The following is a 22,535-nucleotide window of genomic DNA, read 5'->3' as shown; positions in this document are numbered from 1 at the left end:
TGGCGTTCCCACTGTGGCACAGTGGAATCGGCCGTGTTCTGGGAGTACAACGGGACGCAGGTTCGATCCCTGGCCCGGCACAGCGTGTTAAGCATCCGATGTTACTGGGAACTGTATGGGGCCGTGGGGTGGCCAAAAAAATAAACAAAAAAAATATAGAGACATCTGGGCATTTAAAATATATTACGGGGGTTGGCCTCTTACCGTTGTAACTGGCAACATTTTTCTTGTACACAAATTAACAGTCCATTTTGCATCTGTTACTGGCCCAGAGTCAGGCAGTCCTCAAGTGGCGACTGGGTTTTAAACTCCTGCTTTTCAGTGGTTGAAGGCAAACCACTGCACTGTCCTGAAAGGGGCAGAGGGCTGAGATGCCAAAGACGGGAAAGCAGACCCTCCCCCGACCCCCACCCAGGGCCTTGTGATTGGAGATCAGCTCTAACCAGGAAGGGTGCGACCCCCAGAGGAACACGGTCAGAACGAGCCAGGGTGTCTGCGGGGTCCCCCCCAGGGAAGGAGTGTGCGGAGAGGTAACGGGGTCCTAGAGCAGCCCTGGCCAAGGCCCTCCTCCCTGCCTGCAGCCAGTGCCCACCCACGCGCCCCCTCCCCTCAGGGGTGAGGGAGCACAGCCCCCGGTCCCCAGGCCCCCATTCCCGGAGTCCTCCGACCGCTCCCAGCCCTGCCTGCCAGGCGGGCTGTGGCCTCCCCGTGAGGTGAGAGTGTCATGGCTTTTGGAGTGTCAGGACACGTTGGCCTTTCTCTCTCTTTGAAAGGGCCCAGGGGCTCGGAGGATGGGAGTTCTTCAAATTCCCTTCAGTTTCACCAAGGAGGGTTTGACTTTCACTTCATCTTCTTTTTCCCCAGAACCATGAGCTGCTTTGGTTTCTCCCCCCCCGTTGAGGCGGTTGGGCAGCTCTGTGTTGCGGTGGAGACAGCCAGCCTGGGTGGGGTGCGGGCCAGGCTCCCCCTTTGACTTTTCAGGCTGAAGGTACAAAGAATGAGACTTCTCCTCAGGCTCTTAACTTGGGGCAGTTCAATTTCAATCTGCCTCAGGGAAAATAGCCTTTTATGTTAGAAATGGAAAAACATGTACAAATTCGTAGATTTGCATGGAGAGCCCAAGTCTTTCTCTGAAATGCCAGCAGGAAGGGGGTGGAGCCCCCATGATAAGCCTAGAGTTACGCTTCCTGACATACACACAATACAAAGCCTAGAAAGTGAGAGTACAGTTATAAAAAGGACTTAGCCCTGTGATTATAGGGATTTAACTCCCTTTTCACCTAAGCTCTCAAGGCCTCCCTGTTTCATAGCCTTGGAGGTTGAAATAATTGAAGTCTGTAATGAATTGCGTCTCCTAGAGTTGTGCAGTGCGCAGCCTCTGAAGCTGTACACGGCAGTCAAACCTTCCACCTGACCGCTCTCCTAAATTCTAGCTTTAGCTTCTCAGCAAACTGATCTTCTGGGTTCCTTCAATCTCTCTAGGGCTGTTTTCCCACCTCTAAAACCAGGGAAACTGCCTCATCTCTGTCTTATATAGTTCCTGAGAAACTTACGTAAGAGAATGAGCAGGGTCCTGACTGTGGGTATTAGGTGGGCGGGGCTGTCCTCTTGCATCGGGGTCTCAGGGGAAACGAGGCGTGGGGCCAGGCTGAGTGCCTTCGAGCCAGTGACTCCTGGTGGAGGTAGTCTGCACAGGCCGAGGGCTGACCTGCAGAACAGAAGGTCCCTGAACAGGGAAGGCTGACAGTTTTTATTAGTCTTTTGAGATTTGGGCACTGCAGTGCTCTAGCAAGTCTTGAAAGGCAATGGCCCTCAGTCTTAGAATAACTTGAGGACTAAACCCAGTGGTGGGCTGTCATTACAGCCATCCAGCTCTCTGGGGGGAGAGTCCCTGCTGTTCATCCTGGCCGCTTTCCGTGGTGTGAATGCACCCACCAGGGCTGATCGCAGGCCAGTGTGGAGTTGGGGTACGACGTGCTCAGTTGGGTCTCAGGACCTGGTGAAAGCCGCCACTTCTGGGCAGGGACAGTGAAAGAGGTGCGTGAGATGAGCCAGGTGGATACAGGTCACTAGGACTCCGAGCTTGTTGGTGTGGGCGTGGGGGCTTGGGGATCCACGAGCCACGGCCCCTACTTCACAGGTCGGAAGCCTAGGCTCCCTACGTCCTTTGATGATGGACCTGAGAGTGTCCTGAACGCGCAGGTGGGTAGGTCGGATGGTCTGTAGGCACCGGGATTGGGATCCATACACACCTGGCTGAGCAAACAAAGAAATTCCAACCTGAACTCACCCGACTGTGTCCCTGAATGAACCGTTGTGTCTGCCTGTGACTCATCATGACCCCAGTGCCAGCCCTTCCCAGCTGGATGACAAAGGGCCACAGCTAGATAAGGCTCGGGCCCTGTCCCTGCAGGGGTCGGGGTTCTGTGGGGCAGCTCTGACTCGGAGCTGGGTTTTGCAGATGGTTCTCTTGAGGGAGAGGATTTCTAAGTTGATAGTGAGGTTTGGGAGGGTTTTTTTTTTTTAAATTGTGGTAAAATACAGATAAGATAAAATTTGCCATTTAAACCCATTTTAAGCGTCCAGGTCAGTGGCATGGAGGACATGCACATTGTTGTGTAGCCATCACCAGGGTCCCTTCTCTAGAACATTTGTCATCTCCCCCCCGCCCCCCCCGGAACCCCGTCCCCGTTAAACGGTGCAGATATTGAGGTGGCAGCATTCTGTTGCTCCACCAGCTTGTGGAGGCTGCTTTTGTGTGCATGTGTGACCTCTTCTGATTCTGGTGTGACTTTTGGCCTGTGGCCCATTGCTTGCCCTCACCTGACCCAGGCATGGCCTGGCTTCGGCCAGAGTCCTGGGACCAAAGTGCTAGAGCTGGAAGGGACATGGAGCCCATCTGGTGCCCAGAGAGGGTCTGAGACTTGCCCGAGGCCCCGGAGACCACTGGAGGCGTGCAGAGCCCTGAGCCCCAGCTTCTGAGGCCACGGCAACTGTGGGTTTTGTCTTTCTTTACCTTCCTACAACATCCTAACTGGTTTCAAGCCCCTGGACTCAGCCTCGACCAATACTTCTGAGACGCTCCCCGAGCCCAAGGCCCAATTTACTGCTGGGCTGTGAGATCCTGGTTTACTGAAAGCACAGGCTGGATCCTGTGCTCAAGGTGACATCAGAGGGGATTTCTCCTGGGGCAGGCGAGTCCCAGGGGCCTCACTTTTAGCCCTTAAAGACACCTCGTCCACAAACTAGAAGTCCCATCCGTCTCATCAAGAGAAGTCCCTCCAACAAATCCTTACTTTTTATGATTATTTACAGAATGTTACATTGGCTGACATTCTGTGGGGAAAGTGGATTGGAAACATGAGTTCAAATCCCATCTGGAGTTCCTGCTATGCTTAGTGGGTTATGAACCTGACTAGTATCCATGAGGATGTGGGTTTAAGTTCTGGCCTCGCTCAGCAGGTTAAGGATTGGCATTGCCGTGAGCTGTGGCGTAGGTCACAGACACAGCTCAGATCTGGCGTGGCTGTGGCTGTGGCTGTGGTGGAGGCCAGCAGCTGTAGCCCAGCAGCTATAGCTCTGATTCGACCTCTAGCCTGGGAACTTCCATATGCTCCAAGTTGGGCCCTGAAAAGCAAAAATAAACAAATAAATAAAGAGAAAATAAAATGCCATCTGTTAAAGACGATTTTGTTCGTAGATTCCTTTAAACAATAGATGATGATGGGAATAAATCACTGTCTCGAGGCCCACATCAGGTTTATTTTTACATTTCAGTCTTTAACACATGCTGGATAATGTATTACTCACAACCGTGTAAACTCATGATGAAAACTGCTGGTGTCACTTTGAAAATGAGCCAGGTGTGCCTCCGTCAGCCTCTCTTAGAGAGAGAGCGCCCAAGTGGTGCAAGCCTCTTAGACCTTAGGGACCGATGAGATCTGGGTCAAGGTGAGACCCACGTTCGTATCTTGGGTCCAACACAGACCAGCCATGCATGCACTGGGCAGGTGATTCAGCTCCTGGGGGACCACCTCTCGTGTGTCAGATGGCGGCGCTGTTAGGCAGGTGGCCATACTTCTGCAAGGACGTGGTTCAGAGCACTGGCTCTGGAACCAGCGTGGCCTGAGTAACTAGCCTGGGCAGGAGAGCCAGGAAGTGGGTTCGAATCCCAGCTTGGGCCGGTGACTTAACCTCCCTGTGCCTCTGTCTTCTTCCCTGTAAAATGGGGCTAAAGGTGAGGGTGCTGGGAGGAAGTTGGGGGAACCACGCCTGGCACAGGGCAAGCATCCCCTGAGGATTGATTAACTGTCACCAAACATCTGCTTCCAGCGCTCCCACGCGGTAGCCTCTCTGAAGCCCCTCGTCCCAGGACTTGGGAGCCTTGGCGGTGGCGGCCCCTTCCCCTTGTTCTCATTCGCTTCAAGAGCCTTTTCGTGCCTGCGGCACCCCCGTCCCAAGCCTCCCCCGGGCGCTGCCCCGCACAGGAAGTGCCTGCTGTCTTCAGAGCAACCTGGGACTCCTGCCAGGGACTCGGGCCCCCCACGCAGAGGCTGTTGAGGAAGTGGTGCTAGAAACCGACCTCACAACTCAGATGGGGAGATGCAAAGTAGAATTCTCCATGCCTCCCTTGAACCTGGGGTCTGATCTGCAGCTTGCAGCCCAGACCATGGGGCCATCATCTGGCCACTGCAAGGGGACAGTTCTTAAATCCTGCTTTTCCCTGTGCTGCGCTCATCAGAGGGGGCAGATGGGACCTGGGGCATTGGTTCTGGCGTGATGGGGGAATATTTGCATTTGTGAGGCTGAAATGTGTGAGCCTGAAACCCCACATAAACCCCACCTGTCTTCCAGCAATGAGGCCTGTTACTACTTGAGAAACCCAGCCCCTGACACTTCTCACTCTCCACAGCATCACTGCCTTCTTCTTCTTCTTCTTTTTTTTTTTTTTTTTGTTTGTTTTTTAGGGCTGCACCCGCGACATCTTATTTTTTTCTTTAACTTTTTTTTTAGGGCCACATTTGCAGCATATAGACGCTCCCAGGCTAGGGGTTGAATTGGAGCTGCAGGTGCCAGCCTACACCACAGCCACAGCAACGCAGGATCCAAGCTGCATCTGTGGCCTACATCACAGCTTGTGGCAATGCCAGATCCTTAACCCACTGAGCGAGGCCAGGGGTCAAACCCGCATCCTCATGGATACTAGTTGGGTGTGTAACCTGCTGAGCCACAATGGGAACTCCTTAATTTTTTTTTTAAATTCAAGTATAGTTGATTTACAATGTTGTGCCAGTTTCTGCTGTGCAACAATGTAACCCACTCATGTGCATATATATGTGTATATATTCTTCTCCTATATTGTCTTCCATCAAGTTCTATCTCAAGAGATTGGACATAGTTCCCTTTGCCCTACAGTAGGAGCCTTATCCTTATGTTGTTTTCTTTTAATTTATCTATTTATCCTTGTCTTTTGTCTTTTTAGGGCTGCACCCGTGGCATATGGAGGTTCCCAGGCTAGGGGTCTAATTGGAGCTGTAGCCGCCAGCCTACACCAGAGCCACAGCCACCCCAGATCTGAGCCACGTCTGCAACCTTCACCATAGCTCACGAGCAACGCCAAATCCTTAATCCACTGAGTGAGGCCAGGGATCGAACCTGCAACCTCATGGTTCCTGGTTGGGTTTGTTTCCACTGAGCCCCGATGGGAACTCCCCTTATGTTGTTTTAAAATGGTTTCCTGCTCATCTGACTGGAGAAGTGGGACATCAGCCAGTGTGGTTGCCCCCGCCCCCATAGGAGTGGTGTCCTGTTTACTGAATGAAGGGATTTCTAATAAAAACCAGACGTTGCCTGGCCCCCAGCAGCACTCTTCTTAAGTGTGAGCAGGGGTCAGGGTAGGTGAGCAGTGGAATTGGCAGCCTTGGGGGCCTCATCAGAGTGTCCGGAGACCCCGAAACGCTGACCGCCGTCACTGCAGGTGATGACTGCTGATCAGAGGGACTAGATCTTGGTGGGAACGAGTCCTTAAACCTCCGCAGGGTGACAGGCGTGTCCTCTGGACCAGAACTGCCTCATGCCCTGAAGAAGAGTCACCCAAGTGACCGTCTCCTGAAGTAGAGGACCGTGGGCCATTGTCTCCGCTGTCCCCAGAGCAGAGCGTTGCAGTGCAATGCAACCCGCGCAGCTGGTGTCTGTGCGCCTGGGCTGTGGGACCAAGAGCAGCCGCAGACGGCCAGGGGCGCCTCCTCCTCCTGGCCCAGGGTCCGCAGTGGTTGGGGTGACCTTTCACAGGGGTGGGAGGCTGGAGCTGCTCTCTTGGCTTATCTGGGAAGTGTTCCTTAAACACTTGCTGTATGCAGTGCTGGATTGCCAGGACATGCCCACCAAGCAGAGCCCTGACCCTAAGGGACACCCCCCCTTCAGTCTCCTGGGGGACACGGGCAGGGAAGGGGTTATTAGCCTTGTGTGTAACGATCGCTAGCAGGGGCGCTGTTGGCACTTCAAGGGGCACCTAGCAGTGTCTCTGGAGAGCTGGGAGGGCTCCCTGGAGGAGGTGCTGCTGACTAGACCCCAGGAGGGTGGGGATGAGTTCTGGGAGGGTGACAGGGGTGCAAGGGTGCATTGAGATGGCCTGTGAGAGCTGCTGGACCCTGGGTGCCATGTGCGGTGGGGGAGAGCTTCAGGTGTGAGGTGCTGGGAGGAGCTCCCACTTCAGCCCTGTGGGTAAGTAGGAGCCCGGAAGGATGTCAGCAGAGGAGGGAGGCCTGGAATCAGCAAAGATGAGAGTTCACTCTGGCATCAGAGGACTGATCTGAGGGGTCTGAGTCAGGCGGCCACTGAGGACTCAGGAGGAGGGTGGATTGGAGCGGCTTGGGAGGCAGGTATGGGGCCAGGTGGGGCTGGGAAGGCTCTGGGCAAGACCCTCAAGCTCTGGAGGCAGCAGGACCACCTGGGCTGGTAAGCACAGGCTGCTGCCCAGCCCCGGAGGTCTGGGTGGGGCCAAGAATTTGCATCTCTAACCGGATCCAGCTGCTCTGCTGCTGCTGCTGCTGCTGTGATCAGGAGCCCAGCTCTGGAACCACAGCGCTGGCTTTGGGCTCGGGTGCCAGGATGGATCCCTGAGCCGTGTTCAGGCAGTGAGGTGCCGGGGCGGCAGGGAGAGAGCTGGACGCGGCCTGGTTGCAGCTGGAAGCCGGGCTGCGTCGACCTGCACTGCCGCTGGCTGCCCTGCTGCCTGTAATCCTCACCCCATGTCTCATTCCCTTCCAGGTGGCACCTTTCTGAGCTTCCTGGTTTTGGTGACAGGCTGCACATCTGTGGGCAGGATTCCCGAAGCCGAAATCTACAAAATCACCGCCACTGACTTTTACCCACTCCAGGAAGAGGCCAAGGAGGAGGACCGGCTCGTGGCCTTGAAGAAGATCCTCAACTCAGGGGTCTTCTACTTCTCGTGGCCCAACGATGGCTCCTGCTTCGACCTCACCATCCGGACGCAGAAGCAGGGCGATGCCAGCTCCGAGTGGGGAAACTCCTTCTTCTGGTGAGACCCGGCCCGCCCTGCCCACCCCCAGCTCCCATGGGGGGCGGCATCTGATGGGCACCACCTGCATCCTTGACCGCCTCTTTGCATCCTCCCCAGGCGCATGGGTACCAGAGAGCTGTGACCCGTGCCGGCTCCCCTCCACACAGTGAGAGGAAAGCTAGCCCTGCTCCCACCCTGGGGTCAGAGACAGTGTTCAGTGTGGTCTGAGGTAGACCTAGGAAGGACAATCTTCACATAAAGAGCCTAAGTGCCGACACCTTTCTGGTACCTCCTAGGTGCCCAGCCTGTGCTGTTTGCTGAAATCTCAGCAGCCTCTGTACCCCGATGCCGAATAGAAACATGGAGACAGAGTTGGAGGAAACAGAAAAAGTAGCTCTAATTGCCAGGCAAAGAGGGGAACCCAGCAGGCTAGAGCCTCCAGGACTGTGCCCCCTCCGAGGGGGTAGTGAGGAGTCTTACTGTGTTTGAGGAGCAGGGCGTGATCAGCTCATGGGCATTTTCCTGATTGGTGGGTGGCGGGGTCACTGGGAGTCAGCGTCATCAGCCTTCTGGTTCCAACCGGTCTGGGGTCTCCGTGCTGTGGGCAGCATCCAGGTCATTTCTTCCAGCTGGTGGGGGCTTCAGCACCTGCCAAACAGCTCCAAGGACCGGACTCAGAATATTATATGTAGTCTTTGGAGAAGAGCTAACTAACGGCCCTTGACTTTGTTGACCAGCTGAACTATCGTTATTGTGTCTTGCTTGACTTTCTCACTTTTCTCTGTATTTTCTCACTTCTCTGATTAAATGCATCCTTTGGCTTAGGTTTTTCTTTAGAGAAAAAGGTAGGTGGGGTCCACTCTGGTGGGAAGGCCTTCCGGCGTCCTGCTCAGTTATAGCGCTCTGCGCATCCCTGGTCCCGGGCCCCTCAGCAAGGCCGGTTTTCCTCCAGGTACAGTATTTACCACTGAGGTTATATCGGCACTCGTGCTCCAGGCTCTGTCCTAAGTTCTGTGCAGGTCACAGCTCACATACTCCTCACAGCAACCCTAGGAGCAAAGGCTCTGTGACCCCCATTTTACAGATCAGGAGACTGAGGCTGGAACAACCAAGGGAATTTGAACCCAGGCATTCTGGCTCCAGATCCCATGCTGTTAACCACAAAACCAAGCAAGTCACATCTGCAGAAAAACTGAGTCATCCTGCCAAGGTGACTGCAGCCTTGTGAAGCCCAGGCAGCGTGGTTGGGCTTCTGTTTGTTTAGGGACACCTGGCGCTCCAGCCAGATGTGGACAACCCTATAAATATGTAAATGACTGCCCTTTCTGGGCCTTGGAGGTCACGACCCTGACTGGTCCTGTGAAAGAGCCAGAGGGCAGTGATTTACATACAGTGGTGCCCCTTGGAAGCAAAAGGGATGAAAACCCTGCAGTGGGAACCGTCCCAGTGTACTTCACCAAGTGAGGGGATCTTGGGTTCCAGCGCTGCCCTTGGGGGCTACACCGCTTGCCAGCCCGAGGCAGGATTGCTGAGGATTCTCTGTACCTTCTTTGTGCCGCCCTCCCTTTGCCCAGACAGGGGAGGTCGTAGATTTCCATCATCAGATAAGCGGTCTTTCCTTGGTGCTTAGAACCCCTGCTCCCCAAGTGAATTCCTGACTTCCTTTTTTTCCTTTTTTTGCTTTTTAGGGCCAACACTTGTAGCATATGGAGGTTCCCAGGCTAGGGGTCGAATCGGAGCTACAGCTGCCGGCCTACACCACAGCCACAGCAACGCAGGATCCGAGTCGTGTCTGTGATCTACACCACAGGCCATGGCAAAGCCAGATCCTTAGCCCACTGAGCGAAGCAAGGGATCGAACCCACAGCCTCATGGTTCCTAGTCGGATTTGCTTCTGCTGCACCATGACAGGAACTCCTCTGACTTCCTTTTGGAGAAAGGGGCTCCGTCAGGTCCTTCCACGTGCCCTAGTGCTCCCTGCCCCTCTCCCATCCTCTTTGGTTCTCTGGCTTTGTTGAATTTTTCGGGTACTATTATGCTCAAACTTTGAGCCCGTGATTCTCCTGCTGATCCTGTTAACTGATTCGGTTGGAGCGGGTTTGGGCTGGGGCCCGAGACTCAGTGTTTCCAGCAGGGAGCTGATGGTGATGCCAGTGCTGCTGGCCTGAGGACCACACTCTGGATAACAGGTCCAGGGGATGGTGTGTCTGTATCACTGGTTCCATTTTGCAGGTGCAAATGCTCCTGAAGGCGGCCAAGGTCAGGGACGCAGGGGCTGTGGATTAGCAGGGGTCTATGTGCAGCTGGGACTGTGTGATGAGCAGAGGCTAGAGGTCTTAGGGCCTACCGCATGCCTTGGGTGCCTGAGGAATCCAGATCACCCTGTTTTGTTTATTTGGCCACGCCCACGGCATATAGAAGTTCCCTGGCCAGGGATCAAACCCATGCCACGGCAGCAACCCAAGCCACTGTATCAACAATGCCAGATCCTAAACCCACTGCGCCACAGGGAAACTCCTTTGTAAGGGCTCTTTCCAGGCCTCCTTAGGCCAGCTTTGTGGTCGGAGATGTGAGGTAACCGAAGAAGAGTAAGACAAAGCAGAAACTCACAGAGTGGAGGCTGGGAGGGGCTTGGGAAGGAGGAGGCCCCAAGGGACACTAGGCCATCCTAAGTTAGAAGCCAGCGCTGGAGGCCGCCGGGCCCTCCCCCACTCCAGGGCGTGGTGTTTGGGCTCAGGGTGGCACCCACAGATCTGACCACAACTAAGGCAGCCCCAGCTGCGTGGTCATGGGCTTGATTGCCTGAACCCTCCATTTGGGATGCTGGGTTCAAGGTCTGAACCCACATCTGGAGTCACATGGGGTCAACCCTGAACGTGGCTGGTGGATGAGGGAGAGGGTACAGCCGGAGAAGTCGTTTTTCTGGGCTGGTTACGGTTCCCCACCGGTAATTGCTTCCCAGTTCAGTCGAGTCCTGGAAGGAAACACAAGCTCTTTTCCTTCGTAGATTTGGGTTCTTCCTTCAAGGATGCGAGCCGTCTTCCCACAGGGGGTCAGGCCCGTGTGACTACAAACAGGGATTATTTAGAGTTGTCTCTCTGGCGATAGCTTCCTTCTCCTGCCCTGGTGATTGACGGCAGCCACAGCTGTGTGGCTAGAAGACCCTGGAATATTCTGGAGGCCTTCCTTTGGTGCCATGTGCAGATTTGATATGCTGATTACTAAAGCTGGTGCATCATCTGAATTTTAGAGAGGGATTCAGAAGAGGGAAACGTGTTTTTGCACAGTAATTAATGCTTCACGCCCATCATTCTTCAGGCAGATCAGCGGTGTGGTGTGAGAGCTGAGACCTGGCCCTGCGCCCTGGGGAATGTCCCTTAGTGCTGTCACGTCAGGGAGGCTGGCCTGAGAGCAGGGCGTGGCTGCTTCTTGCTGCTTGGAGAAGCTGCCTGCCTGGGACCCGAGAGCTCTGGACACACTTTTCTAGAACAGAGAGAGAGCTGCTCTCTTTGAGGAAGGCTCCCGGCAGGAATAGAGCTGCCTTTTAAAACAAATAGGGCATGTGATCTAGTTTAACTCACTGCCCGTAGTGGTTCCTGTCACCTGCGAGCGTGCTGGGGGCCTCAGAACCGCACTGCCCGGATCCCCGGGGGAACCGTATGGATCCAGGAAGCAGCGTGAGGTCCACGCACCCTCTCCATGGCCCCACTTCTCAGAGCAGCCACTAACCTGCTCAGGAAGCTCCAGTGGGTGCTGGGCGAGTGGGAGGCGAGAGAAGGGCGTGGCCGGGCGCAGGTGCAGTGGTCGGGGTGGGGCCTTCACCGGAGGCATGAAGAGCACAGCTCCAAGCTCCACACGCCCGTTCCTGGCTCCCTGACTTTGGGCACATTCTTCTCTTCCGTGCCTCAGTTTCTTCCCCTGCAAAATGGGGTGAATGATAATGTAACGCCTCTTGTATAAAGCTATTTCAAGGACAGCGTGAGCTGATCCATCCCAAAGCTCTTAGAAGGGTCTTGATAAACAGTGACTCTCATCCCCGTGGTGGTCATCACGGATGCCAGAGACCCAGAACAATCCCCTGGGCGTGGGGAGGAGGTACTGGAACTTTCGTTAAGTGTTCGTCTCGTTTTTTTTATTTTGAAATGCTTTGTAATGCTTTCATTATATGCACCTTGTGGGATCTGTGGATAATTTAAATAAGCATACATATATTTATTTTTATCGCTTGTCATTTTTTTGTTTATCATTATTCTTTAACCATAAAACAGGACTAAATTTTTACTGATGGGATTTCTGACCAAAAAAACGCGGAGGCTCCCGGTGTAAGCAGAGGCTCCTCTGAGATTCTCTGAAAGGCCAGTGATTGGTTGCACCCGGCCTGGCTTCCATTCACTGCTGTCAATGCCGGGCAGTCGCGTGGGGGCCTTTCCTGCTGCAGCATCTCAGTGGCCCTGCGTCTTGGGGTGGCTAAAGCACGTGACCAGCCGGGGCTGCGTGTCCCGGAGTTCCTGGGGAACGCGCGGGGCGCCCCCCCGGCTGCCGGCTTTGGGCGCAGCGTTTCCCGGAGGACGGGAGGCGGCCGAGTCACTGCGGGGCTCCCTTTGCAGGAACCAGCTGTTGCACGTGCCCCTGCGGCAGCACCAGGTGAGCTGCTGCGACTGGCTGCTGAAGGTCATCTGCGGCGTGGTGGCCATCCGCACCGTGTACGCCTCCCACAAGCAGGCCAAGGCCTGCCTCATCTCCCGCATCAGCTGCGAGCGCGCCGGCGCTCGCTTCCACACCCGCGGCGTGAACGACGACGGCCACGTGTCCAACTTCGTGGAGACGGAGCAGGTCAGTGCCCGGCCGGCCGTGGCCCCTGGTGGCTCCTCGCGGTGGGGGCGGGGGAGGGGGCGCTGTCCGCCGTTTCTGATGAACGCGCCCCTGACCCTCCCAGGAGAAGGGATGTGTCGCTGGGGCTCCGTCTGCAAACAAGCCTCTGGTTTGCAGGGTCTCTTTTGATTCTCTTCTCATGCTGCGAAACTGTTGCTTACCTGAGCTATTTTCAGCTAAAAAGAAGTAGGAATTTTTGCTGTGATCACCAAGGGTGGCAGTTATTCAGAGAGCAGCTGCCGGATGAACCAATAGGGTTTAAAAATCTTTTGAAGACGAAAGTAGGTAGATTAGTAACGGAGGGCTGAGAGAAGAAACAGTGATTTTTTTTTTTTTTTTTTTTTCATTTTAAATCCCTGAAGCATCCTCTAGAAGCAAGGCTGGAGCAGCTGGGCGTTGTGAGCTCTGCATGTTAGAGCAGTTGCTTTCAGCTCCGTGGAACAGAACCATCTGCTTAATTTCTCATTGACTTTTCCCCCCTAAATTCTGTTCTCATTCCCAGAGATGCTGTCTCACAATCGCTTTATTTTTTCCTAACATGCATTTTGAGGATAATACCACTGTGTAGACTAACAGGTGGAAGAAATCATACAGGAAAGCCCGTGGAAGGCACAGGTGCGATACTGCTGTGGGTGTCAGGCTGCACACAGCCTGTGTTTATTTAGTGGCGCTGTGGTTTGCATCCCCTCTTATTACTTGCAGCTGTGAGAGGTGTTGCCTCCCAGGACTTTAGCCAATTTAATTCAGCACAGAGTCAAACACCTGCCTTCCGTGTGTGAGCAGGGCACCTGCCTGGGCTTTCCAAGGATGCAGAGGGGAGGAGGGGCCTCTCGGGGTCAGATGTCGAGTAGGAAGACGGGGCAGGAGCCTAAAGATGAGCCTCAGTGGCACTTTCTTGCCTTTGACTTCTGCTCTCACTGTCTGCTCTCCTGGACATAGACGGGGCTGGTCAGTAAAAATCTGGTTAAAAATGACAGAGGAGTTCCCATCAAGGCTCAGTGGAAATGAATCAGACTAGCAGTCATGAGGACACAGGTTCGATCCCTGGCCTCGATCAGTGGGTCAAGGATCCAGTGTTGCCGTGAGCTGTGGTGTAGGTCACAGATGTGGCTCAGATCTGGAGTTGCTGTGGCTGTGGTGGAGGCCAGTGGCTATAGCTCCAATTGGACCCCTAGCCTGGGAACCTTCATATGCCTAAGGTGCAGCCTTAAAAAGACCAAAAAAAAAGAGAGAGAGAGAAAAATCGTGGCCACCAAATGGAGGCTGCTTTCTTTTTTCCTGGTCATGTCTGCATGGTGGCAATTATTTGCTGGTGTTTCCGTGCCCCACCTTCCTTTCCACGTTCCATCCCATGTTTTGGGGTTTTTTTTTTTTTTTTGGCTTTTTAGGGCCGCATTTGCAGCACATGGAGGGTCCCATGCTAGGGGTCGAATGGGAGCTGTAACTGGCCCACCAAAGCCACAGCAACACCAGATCCGAGCAGTGTCTGTGACCTGCACCACAGCTCACATCAACACCAGATCTCCAACCCACTGAGCAAGGCTAGGGATCGAACCCGTGTCCTCATGGATACTAGTCAGGTTCATTACCTCTGAGCCACAGCAGGAACTCCCCATCCCAGTCTATAGCCTGGTATTAGTCGTCTTAGAACCTTCATCCCACATATCTTTACTATTTATTACCTACCAGAGGCTGGGCTCTGTGCTGGGAACTGGGGGCCAAAGGTGTGAAATATGTTTGCACAAATCCAAATCCCAGAGCCCCCGACCCTGGTAACTGAGCAGATTTAAGTTTCATTGGGCAGCTCTGGAGTGAGCCCGTCCAGAGAGAACCTTGCCTGGCGCCCCGGATTTCTGGATGTCAACTGGTTTAGTTAAAATTGGGGACTCCTCTCTTGTGTCTTGTCAGGTAAGTTACTGGAGAGACAACTGCCCTCTTATCACTGCCTGTTCCTAAAATGCAAACCATTTTATCACTGAAAGTGTGTGAAGCTATTTGCTGGGGCAGCTGTAACAAGCCCCACAAAAGGCGAGAGGGCTCAAACACCTGGCAAGTGTTGTCTCCCCGCTCCGGGGGCCAGAGCCCCAGGTCAAGGCGGGAGCAGGGCCGAGCTCCTTCTGAAGCCTCTGAGGGAGCATCCATCCCTCCTCTGCCAGCTCCTGGTGGCCCAGCAGTGGCGCCATCACATCCACCTCTCTCTCCACCTCCACGTGGCATTTTCTCCCGTGCGTGACTCTCCCCTTGGCATCCGGACACCAGTCGCATTGGATTCATAGCCCATCCTGCTCCAGCTGGACCTCCCTCCTTCCTTTCTGCTGCACCCGAGGTACATGGAGGTTCTCAGGCTGGGGGTCTAATTGGAGCCACAGCTGCCAGCCTACACCACAGCCACACTGGATCTGAGTGGCATCTGTGACCTACACCACAGCTTGCGGCAACACCTGATCCCTAACGCACTGAGTGAGGCCAGGGATTGAACCCTCATCCTCGCAGACACTGTGTCAGGTTCTTCACCAGCTGAGCCACATCGGGAACTCCAGGGCCCTTTCTTAACTACCTGCATCTGCCACACTCTTCTCTCCAAACGAGGTCGCGTTCCCAGGTGCCAGGTTAGGATTTCATCACTGTCTGTGGGGACCATTCGGTCCATCGCAAGGATATAATCCGACGTTAACAGACAAGGGCTCTGCTTTAAATGCAGAGCACGCAGCTCTGAAGCATCTCCCAGTTGGCGTGGCTTTTCTTGTTTTTCTACAGACTAGGGTTGGGGCTTTGCCCTGGTTGTTTCATGTACGTGTGCCTGGTGACTTGTGTTTATTTCTTGCGTGCCAGGCTCCGAGGCAGGGACTTGTCCCCTCCGGCACCTCCTGGCCAGTCCAGCAAGGCCTTAGAGACAGCAGTGGCCTCCCCACCCGGCTCCTGGAGCTGCAGCCCTGCCTCCACTCACACTGCCTGCCCCTGCCTCCCTTCTTAGGCTTGGGGAGGGATTTCTTGGCTCCTGCAAACTTTGTAGTCTTCCATGTTCGCATTCACCCCCGCCCCAACCCCGGGTTGCTCTCTGGATGAGGCCTTGGCCCCGACCTTGCTCCCACGAGCTGACAGGCAGCTGGATGCCACCAACTGCTGTCCCACTCAGACTGAGAGGCCGTGACTCAACCCTCTACCCCCACTGTGATTTCATTTTCACAGGCACATATGGGCAGGAGGTCGTGGCCTCGCACCCAAAGCAGTTCCTTATGGAGCTTCAGGCTTCTAACCACAGACCACGTGCTGCATGTGGGGGAGAGGGTGACCCCTGGGGCGGAGAGGGGTCGTGTCCCAGAGAGGATTCCAGGGGTGTCCTCCTTGGCCACACAGAAGCACATCCTGAGCCTCACAGCTGAGTTTGACTGGGAGCCTGCCAGCTGGGGATGCAGCAGGAAGGAGTCAGACCAGCTGGTCCTCGCAGGCAGCCGGCTGTGCCCTCAGGGGTGTCTCCCTTGGCCAGAGCCCTCCTGCCTGGAAAGAGATGGAGCCACAGCAGAGTCTGCGAGGCAGGAGAGGACCCTGCGAGGTGGGAGCGGGAGGAGAGGGAGGAAGACCCCACCAAGGAGAGCAGTGGAGGCGGCCTCTGGAAAGCGCCCTACCCAGGGGTGCCCTGATGATTCACCCTGGGCCCCTGGGCAGCCGTGATGGGGACTCCGCCGCTCCCCAAGGCCAACTCCAGTTCGTGTCTAATGCAGGGGCATCACCCCCTTTTTAAAAATGTTCACAGAGGCAGGATGAGCAGAGCAGGCTAAGGGGAAACAGCTGCTCCCGCAGGACAGGGAACTCGTGTTGCTCCCACTTGTAGAAGAAACCACTTGCTGGAGCTGCCGTCGACGCTCAGCGGAAACGAATCTGAAAGCATCCATGAGGATGCAGGTTCCATCCCTGGCCTCGCTCAGTGGGTTAAGGTTCCAGCGTTGCCATGAGCTCTGGTGTAGGTTGCAGATGAGACTCGGATCTGGCGTTGCTGTGGCTGTGGCGTAGGCTGGCAGCTACAGCTCTGATTTGACCCCTAGCGCCTGGGAACCTCCATGTGTCACAGGTGGGGCCCTAAAAAGACCAAAAAAGAAACTATTTGCTCTTCTCTGGAATCAGGGGTTTGTTTGCTTGTTCGTTTCCCAGCTTTTGTAGCAATAGAAGTGTTTAGGTTGATCTAAGGTTTTTTTGTTTTGTTTGTTTGGTTTTTAAACACAAAAATCTTTCTTTAAATGGAGTATAAACTTACCAGTGTTCTTGCCAAGAAGCTATGCCTTCCTCCCATCCCGGCCACCTAGAGGGAGGGACTTCTAAGTCCGGGATGGGAGCCTGGGGGGATGCTGAGCTCAGGGATGTGGCCAGGGACGGTGGACGTGCAGGAAGCGTGAGGGACGCTGCCTGTGGCTGGGTTGAATTTGCCACCTGGGGCTCCAGTGAGCTGATGGGACCCAGGAGACGTTGCTCCCATCAACTGGGGGGAAGCTGGCATGCGCCCAGAGCCATGGCTGTGAGCGGCTGGGTCGGGATGGTGTCTGGGGCAGCGGATGCCCTCGATGTGCGGTCTCAGTGGCTTTGCTTATGCTGAAAGAGCAGGTTGTGCATCGGGCCCTGAGGCCTTCAGAGCAGAGGGACCCAGCAGACAGGGCGAGGCGCCGTCACTTAGGCAGCCGGGTGTTGCTTCCCGTGAGAGAAACGGCAGTGTTGGAAACCCCACGTCTGCCCCCGAGGATGGCAGGTGGCCGCTCTGAGGACGTTGGTCCTGAGCCCTTGGCAGGAAGCAGGCTCAGCTGGGGCAGCTGGGCCCCTCTTGTGATGCCACAGGTCACCTCTGGCCCGTGCCCCCCTGCAGAGGAACTGAGACACATCAGACCTTAGCCACTGGGGAGGGGACGTCCTGTAGCAGATGCTTGAAGGTGGCCGACGGACTACTGTGCCTCCATCACTGAGACAAGATGGGACGAGATGGAGCAGGCTGGACCCCTGATCTGGGGACTTTCAGTAGGCACCTGGGCTTCTCCCGAGCCACATTCTCCGGGAACCAGAAAAGGAAGTTGCTTTCAAACCACCCCCTCCTGCTTCACTTTTCTTTTCTTTTCTTTTTTCTTTTTTTTTTTTAGCAATGATACACACTGCCTTGCTTTTAGGTTTTCCCTAAGCAGGTAGAACAGTCTAGCTCTTCCCACGCAGGCTGTGTGTGCTTCTGTGTGTGTGTGCGCACGCATAGGAGTGTTCTGTGTGTGTGTGAATGCAGGCATGGGTGTGTGGTGTATGTGATTGCACAGACAGATGTGTTGTGTGTGCACTTGTGTGTATGTGTGTGCGCAGGTGCAGATGGCCTCTCGGTCTCCCTGGGGGGACGTCGAGTCTTCAGCTCTGCTGGGAGCCCGTCCTGGGTGGCTCGCTCTGCGGCTGTGACTCACGGCACAGACAGTCCCACTGTCCCCCCCACTCCACCCCCCATCGCCCGCCCAAAGAAAACAAAGGAGGATAGATAAATACTGGCTACTGAAGATAAGGCCAGTGATTAATCCAGGGAGGCCGGGACGACCCCGAGAGCCCTTCCAGGGATGCAGACTTGGGGGAATTGCTTTGCCAACACCTCATCGGGGACAGACCTTCCGTAAAAAGCCGTTTAGAGAGAAGTAGTGTCTGTACCCAGCCATTGTCTTCCTGCTTCTTCCTTCCCCTCTCAAGTTGTTGGGTTGCTGCTGCTCCCAACCCTGTGTGGGAGGGGGCACTTGGGTGCAAGGGCAGGAGTCCCAGGCCCAGCCTCCAGCCATACCCCAAGGTGGCTCCCCCTTCCTGCAGCCCCTCCTGCTCTGCCCTCCATCTCTGTCTGACCCCCTCTCCTTCCCTGGTGCCTGGTCCCTGGTCCCGTGTCCTGAGCCCTGCCCACCCCTCTCTGTCCCCTGGGGGGCCCTGTCCACTCTCACGGGACGGCATGCTCCTGGACTGAAGGGGAGGGGGTGACTGCCGTGGACTTCGGTCATGCTCCCTCCTGTGCTGCCCTTGGCACTTGCCCCCTGTGACCGGGTGACACTAACTCCGTTGAAAGAGGGAAACTGAGGCTGGAGGTGGTCGAGGAACCAGGGTCGTCGTTGAGCAGATGGGTTTGGGCAGAGTGGAGGTTGGTGGTGCCCCACGCACTGCCCTGCATCCACTCCCCATCCTGCCCCCCGACCCCAGGGGCCCCAGAGACCCTCTGCTAAAATTACCTCTGAGAGTGAGGCTTTGACTCTCCCACTAGTGTCAAAACCTGAGTTCTGAAGTTCCCGTCGTGGCTCAGGGAGTTAAGAACCCAACTAGTATCCACGAGGTTGCGGGTTCAATCCCTGGCCTCACTCAGTGGGTTGAGGATCTGGCGTCGCCATGATCTTTGGTGTAGGTCGCAGACGCAAGCTTGGATCTGGCTGTGGCTGTGGCTGTGGTGTAGGCTGGCAGCTGTAGCTCCGGTGTAGGCTGGCAGCTGTAGCTCCAATTGGACCCCTAGCTTGGCAACCTCAATATGCTGCAGGTTCAGCCCTAAAAAAATGAACAAAGCTGAGTTCTTTGGCCCAGTAGGGAAAGCGCTGTGTGATGCCTTAGGAACAAGGAGGTTCCTAATGATAGGACGGCGGATAGAACTGGGGTAGGAAGAGTGGAGAAACTGGGCAACATCTTTTCTCCCTGCCCTAGGGGTAGGGTCTGGAGCGCCTGGACTGCCCATCAGTATTTTCTGAAGCTGGTTCAGTGCAATTTCCAGCTCAAGAAGGACACGGTCTAATGCTGGAAGTAGTACTTTCAGCACATGTTACAGTAAAGGCTAGTACTGCTTGAGCTTAAATCAGCTCCTGGGCGCTGTTAAGAGGCGTCTTTTTTTTTTTTTCCTCGTTTGCAGCTGCACCTGCAGCACATGGAAGTTCCTGGGACCAGGGGTCAAATCAGAGCTGCAGCTGCAGCCTACGCCACAGCCATGGCATCTTGGGATCCGAGCTACATCCATGACTTTTACAACACTTCGCAGTAATGCCAGATCCTTAACCCACTGAGTGAGGCTAGAGGTTCGATCTAGATTCATCCCCACAGAGACAATGTCATGTCCTTAACCCACTGAGACACAGTGGGAACTCCATAAAGATACTGGCTGAACTGGTTATCTCTCAACCATCTGGATGTGTGTATGTCACACCGGCAGCTAGGTTTATGCATATAATCTCGTTGTTGCCAACAAACAACCTGCTACTGTCTTTCTCTTTTGTCAATAGAATCATAGAGGGTAACAAATTGGCTTATAGTCAATACCTAGAAATAGAAGAATTCTTAACCCTGGTGTGTTTTTCCTTTGAGGCTGAAGGCTAGCGGGTCAGCCCAACGTAACTACCAGGCTCGTGTAATTCCTGCCGTCCAGGGAAGCTTCGGGTCTAACGTTCAGGTTCCCACTGCGGAATTACTAATGCATGTGTGATCTGAGGGTGATGAGCCGCATGGAAAGCTACCCTGTAAGGGAGCAGGCCAGTACGAGATGGAAAGGGCCGGCAGCATCGGCCTGGCCGGCCCTGCCAGGCCAGGGTAGAGTTACTCAGATAAAGGGCAGCATCTGATAACTGCCACAGCCTCCCCTCGTGATGCTCAGCATGGTACTTTTTGTCCTTTTAGAATTCTCTGGTGCTGCAGCATCCGTGGGGGCCTGCAGGCAGGTGAGGAGCTGGTCCGCCCTGAAGAGCTGAGCGTGGGGCGGGGAGGAGACGCATTCTTTAGTTGAAGCCTCGTCTGTGTCTGTGCAGGTGCAGTCACACTGGAAGCTCGTGGAAGCTGTGTGTGTGTGTGTGTGTGTGTGTGTGTGTGTGTGTGTGTGTGTGTGTGGACTCCGTGGCACGTTTAAGAACACGGTGGTGTCGGGCCAGGACAAACTCCAAGGTCAGGTCGAGTCTTGACTTGCACTGTCAAGTGCAGGACCAACTAGTACAGTCAACCGCGGCCTCAGGCTGCAGCCAGTTTCTTCCATTTCATTCGGTCCGTTTCCAGTCCCTCTCTGATACTTTGCCAGGTACAGGGTGAAAGCTGGGCTCTCAGGAAGGTCTCAGTCAAATCCCAGAGCCTGTTTGCTTCTATTCCCGAAAGTGGGTCAGGGCACCGCTGGGCTTTGCCGGGAGGTCAGTGGGGTCGTGGGAATGCCTGGCTGGCTGCGGCCGATCCTCGGAGGCTGGTGGGCAGCCAGCAAGCCTGTGAGCGCTGGGCCGGCTTGTGGGTCGGGGGGCAGCTTGCCCAGGCCGGGAGCGGGGCCGCGGTGCTCCGGGCCGCTGCCGTCCTTGGCTGTGGCTGGTGTCGGTCTCAGGCAGCCGGATCCTGTTACCCGGCTCCAGCACATTCAGTTTCATTGAAGAAGCCTTTCTCCTCTGTCTCCTTGTGGTGCAGACGATTTACATGGATGATGGAGTGTCATCTTTTGTCCAGATCAGAGGCTCCGTCCCGCTGTTTTGGGAGCAGCCAGGGCTTCAGGTAGGTAATGAAACACGTCCATGTGTATTCTGCTTCCCCTGCTTTTCTCTTCCAGACGGCTCTGGGTCCTGTCTTTTAACCATGCTTCTTTCATGGCACAGTTGCTGGTCTTTTTTCCCTGAACTATCCCAGTGTGTGTGGATTGAGCTGAACTATCACAGTGTGTGTGTGCGCGCGCACACACGTGTGTATGTGTGTAGTGTTGTGCACAGACACATATACATTGTGTGTGATTTTCTGATCGCGAGCTCACTGTTGACGCGGGCGGAGTGGGAAGGGCTTTGTCTCTGCGGGTAAATGGATCATAGCGTGTGATTGGGTGCGGTTACCTTCCGTTAGACCCACGTTCGTGTATTGAGAATGTGACCAAAGATATCTTTTGAGAGTTGTGCCCACCCGCCCCTGGCAAGCTCTGCAAGGTTCAGGGGGCCCTGGGGACCATGCAGCAGGGCTGGCATTTAGAGGTGCCTGTTGCGGGGCCCACGTGAGAATTGCACAGAGCTTTCCTGTGATTTCTAAAAATACCCCTTGCCATCCGAAACAGAGCTCTGAGTGGTGCCAGAGGTATTTGGCATCTGTGTCCCAGGAAGAGCTCAGGGTGTGGGTCCAAGAACACATTTGTCGGCAATGGAACAGCCGCCCCATTCAGTGGGTTCCTACCCGGGAGCTTCATGGCCGAGTGGACCTGGGACCCGGGTCTTCCTCCCTGGCCCGAGGGAACATTGGTGCGCTCAGAAGACCCCTGTGCCCGGGCCCCTGTCACTTGGGCTCTTCTTCCCGAGGGCTGTGTGTGGCGGCGGCTGGGTCTTCAGCCAGGGGCCGAGGAAGCTCAGGGACGCCTGCCAGCGTCTCGGGACTGTGACACTCTGGGTCTCACCCGCCCTTGACTTGACCCAGCCTCAGCCGTGGGCACTTTGTCCTTATGGCTGGCATCGTGCTGCAGCTGGCAGCCGTGGAAAGGAACCGTGTCCACCCTTGGGTGAGGCCAATGGAGGAGTGTCTCACTGGGGCCCTGAGTTCTGTGGACAAAAGCGTTACTAACACTCAGCTTTCCAAGAGAAAGGAACCCCTGAGACGCATGAGGCAGCTGGAGGCGTTAAGGGGCAGCACAGAGAAGGGCAGCTGAGGACGCAGAATTCCTCCGCAGTGCATCCGCAGAGAGCGTGGTCTTCAAACAGTGCATGAGGTGTCATTTACCTACACAAGCCTCACCCCACTGAAAGTGCGCGGTTCACGTTTAGTGGGTTTACGGAATTGTGTACCCACCACCGTAGTCTAACTTTAGAGCACTTTCAGCACCACCAAGAAAACCCTGTGCCCATCAGTGGTCACTCTCCCTGGGGCCTGGGCAACTGTTTGTCTACTTTCTGTCTCTATAATTTGCCTATCCTGGACATGCTAAAAGGGGTTTTAAACCTTGATTTTCTTTAGATTTGGAGTTTTCCTTCAATTTGTAAAACCCCCCAAAAAACCCTGAACTGGGGGATGGTCATGATCGAGTCTTAGAATTTGGGCTGGGGGGGCTTTGAAATTCATCTGTTTCACCCGCTCACCCAGTTGGGGGTCTTGCTTCCAGGTTCGAGGCCATGATTGCGATGGCGCCCTTATTCTTGCTGCTGCTGCTGTTGTTGTCAGCTAGTTTCTCCTTGCCTTGCGAGTC

General features: G+C 55.0%; 1 protein-coding gene across 1 annotated transcript in view; it reads left to right on the top strand.

Annotated features, from left to right (window-relative positions):
* The window catches only part of SYNJ2 (synaptojanin 2), a 94,845-nt gene that overhangs the window by 27,666 nt on the left and 44,644 nt on the right, over positions 1-22,535 (top strand). Inside the window, 3 exon segments of the mRNA XM_021086423.1 lie at positions 7,270-7,540; positions 12,130-12,355; positions 20,792-20,875. Coding sequence (XP_020942082.1) covers positions 7,270-7,540; positions 12,130-12,355; positions 20,792-20,875 — 581 coding nt within the window.

This window comes from Sus scrofa, chromosome 1 (assembly GCF_000003025.6).
Source record: "Sus scrofa isolate TJ Tabasco breed Duroc chromosome 1, Sscrofa11.1, whole genome shotgun sequence".
NCBI classification, from domain to species: domain Eukaryota; kingdom Metazoa; phylum Chordata; class Mammalia; order Artiodactyla; family Suidae; genus Sus; species Sus scrofa.
Note: the sequence above shows the minus strand (reverse complement) of the source record. Positions and strands in the feature narration are given on the sequence as shown.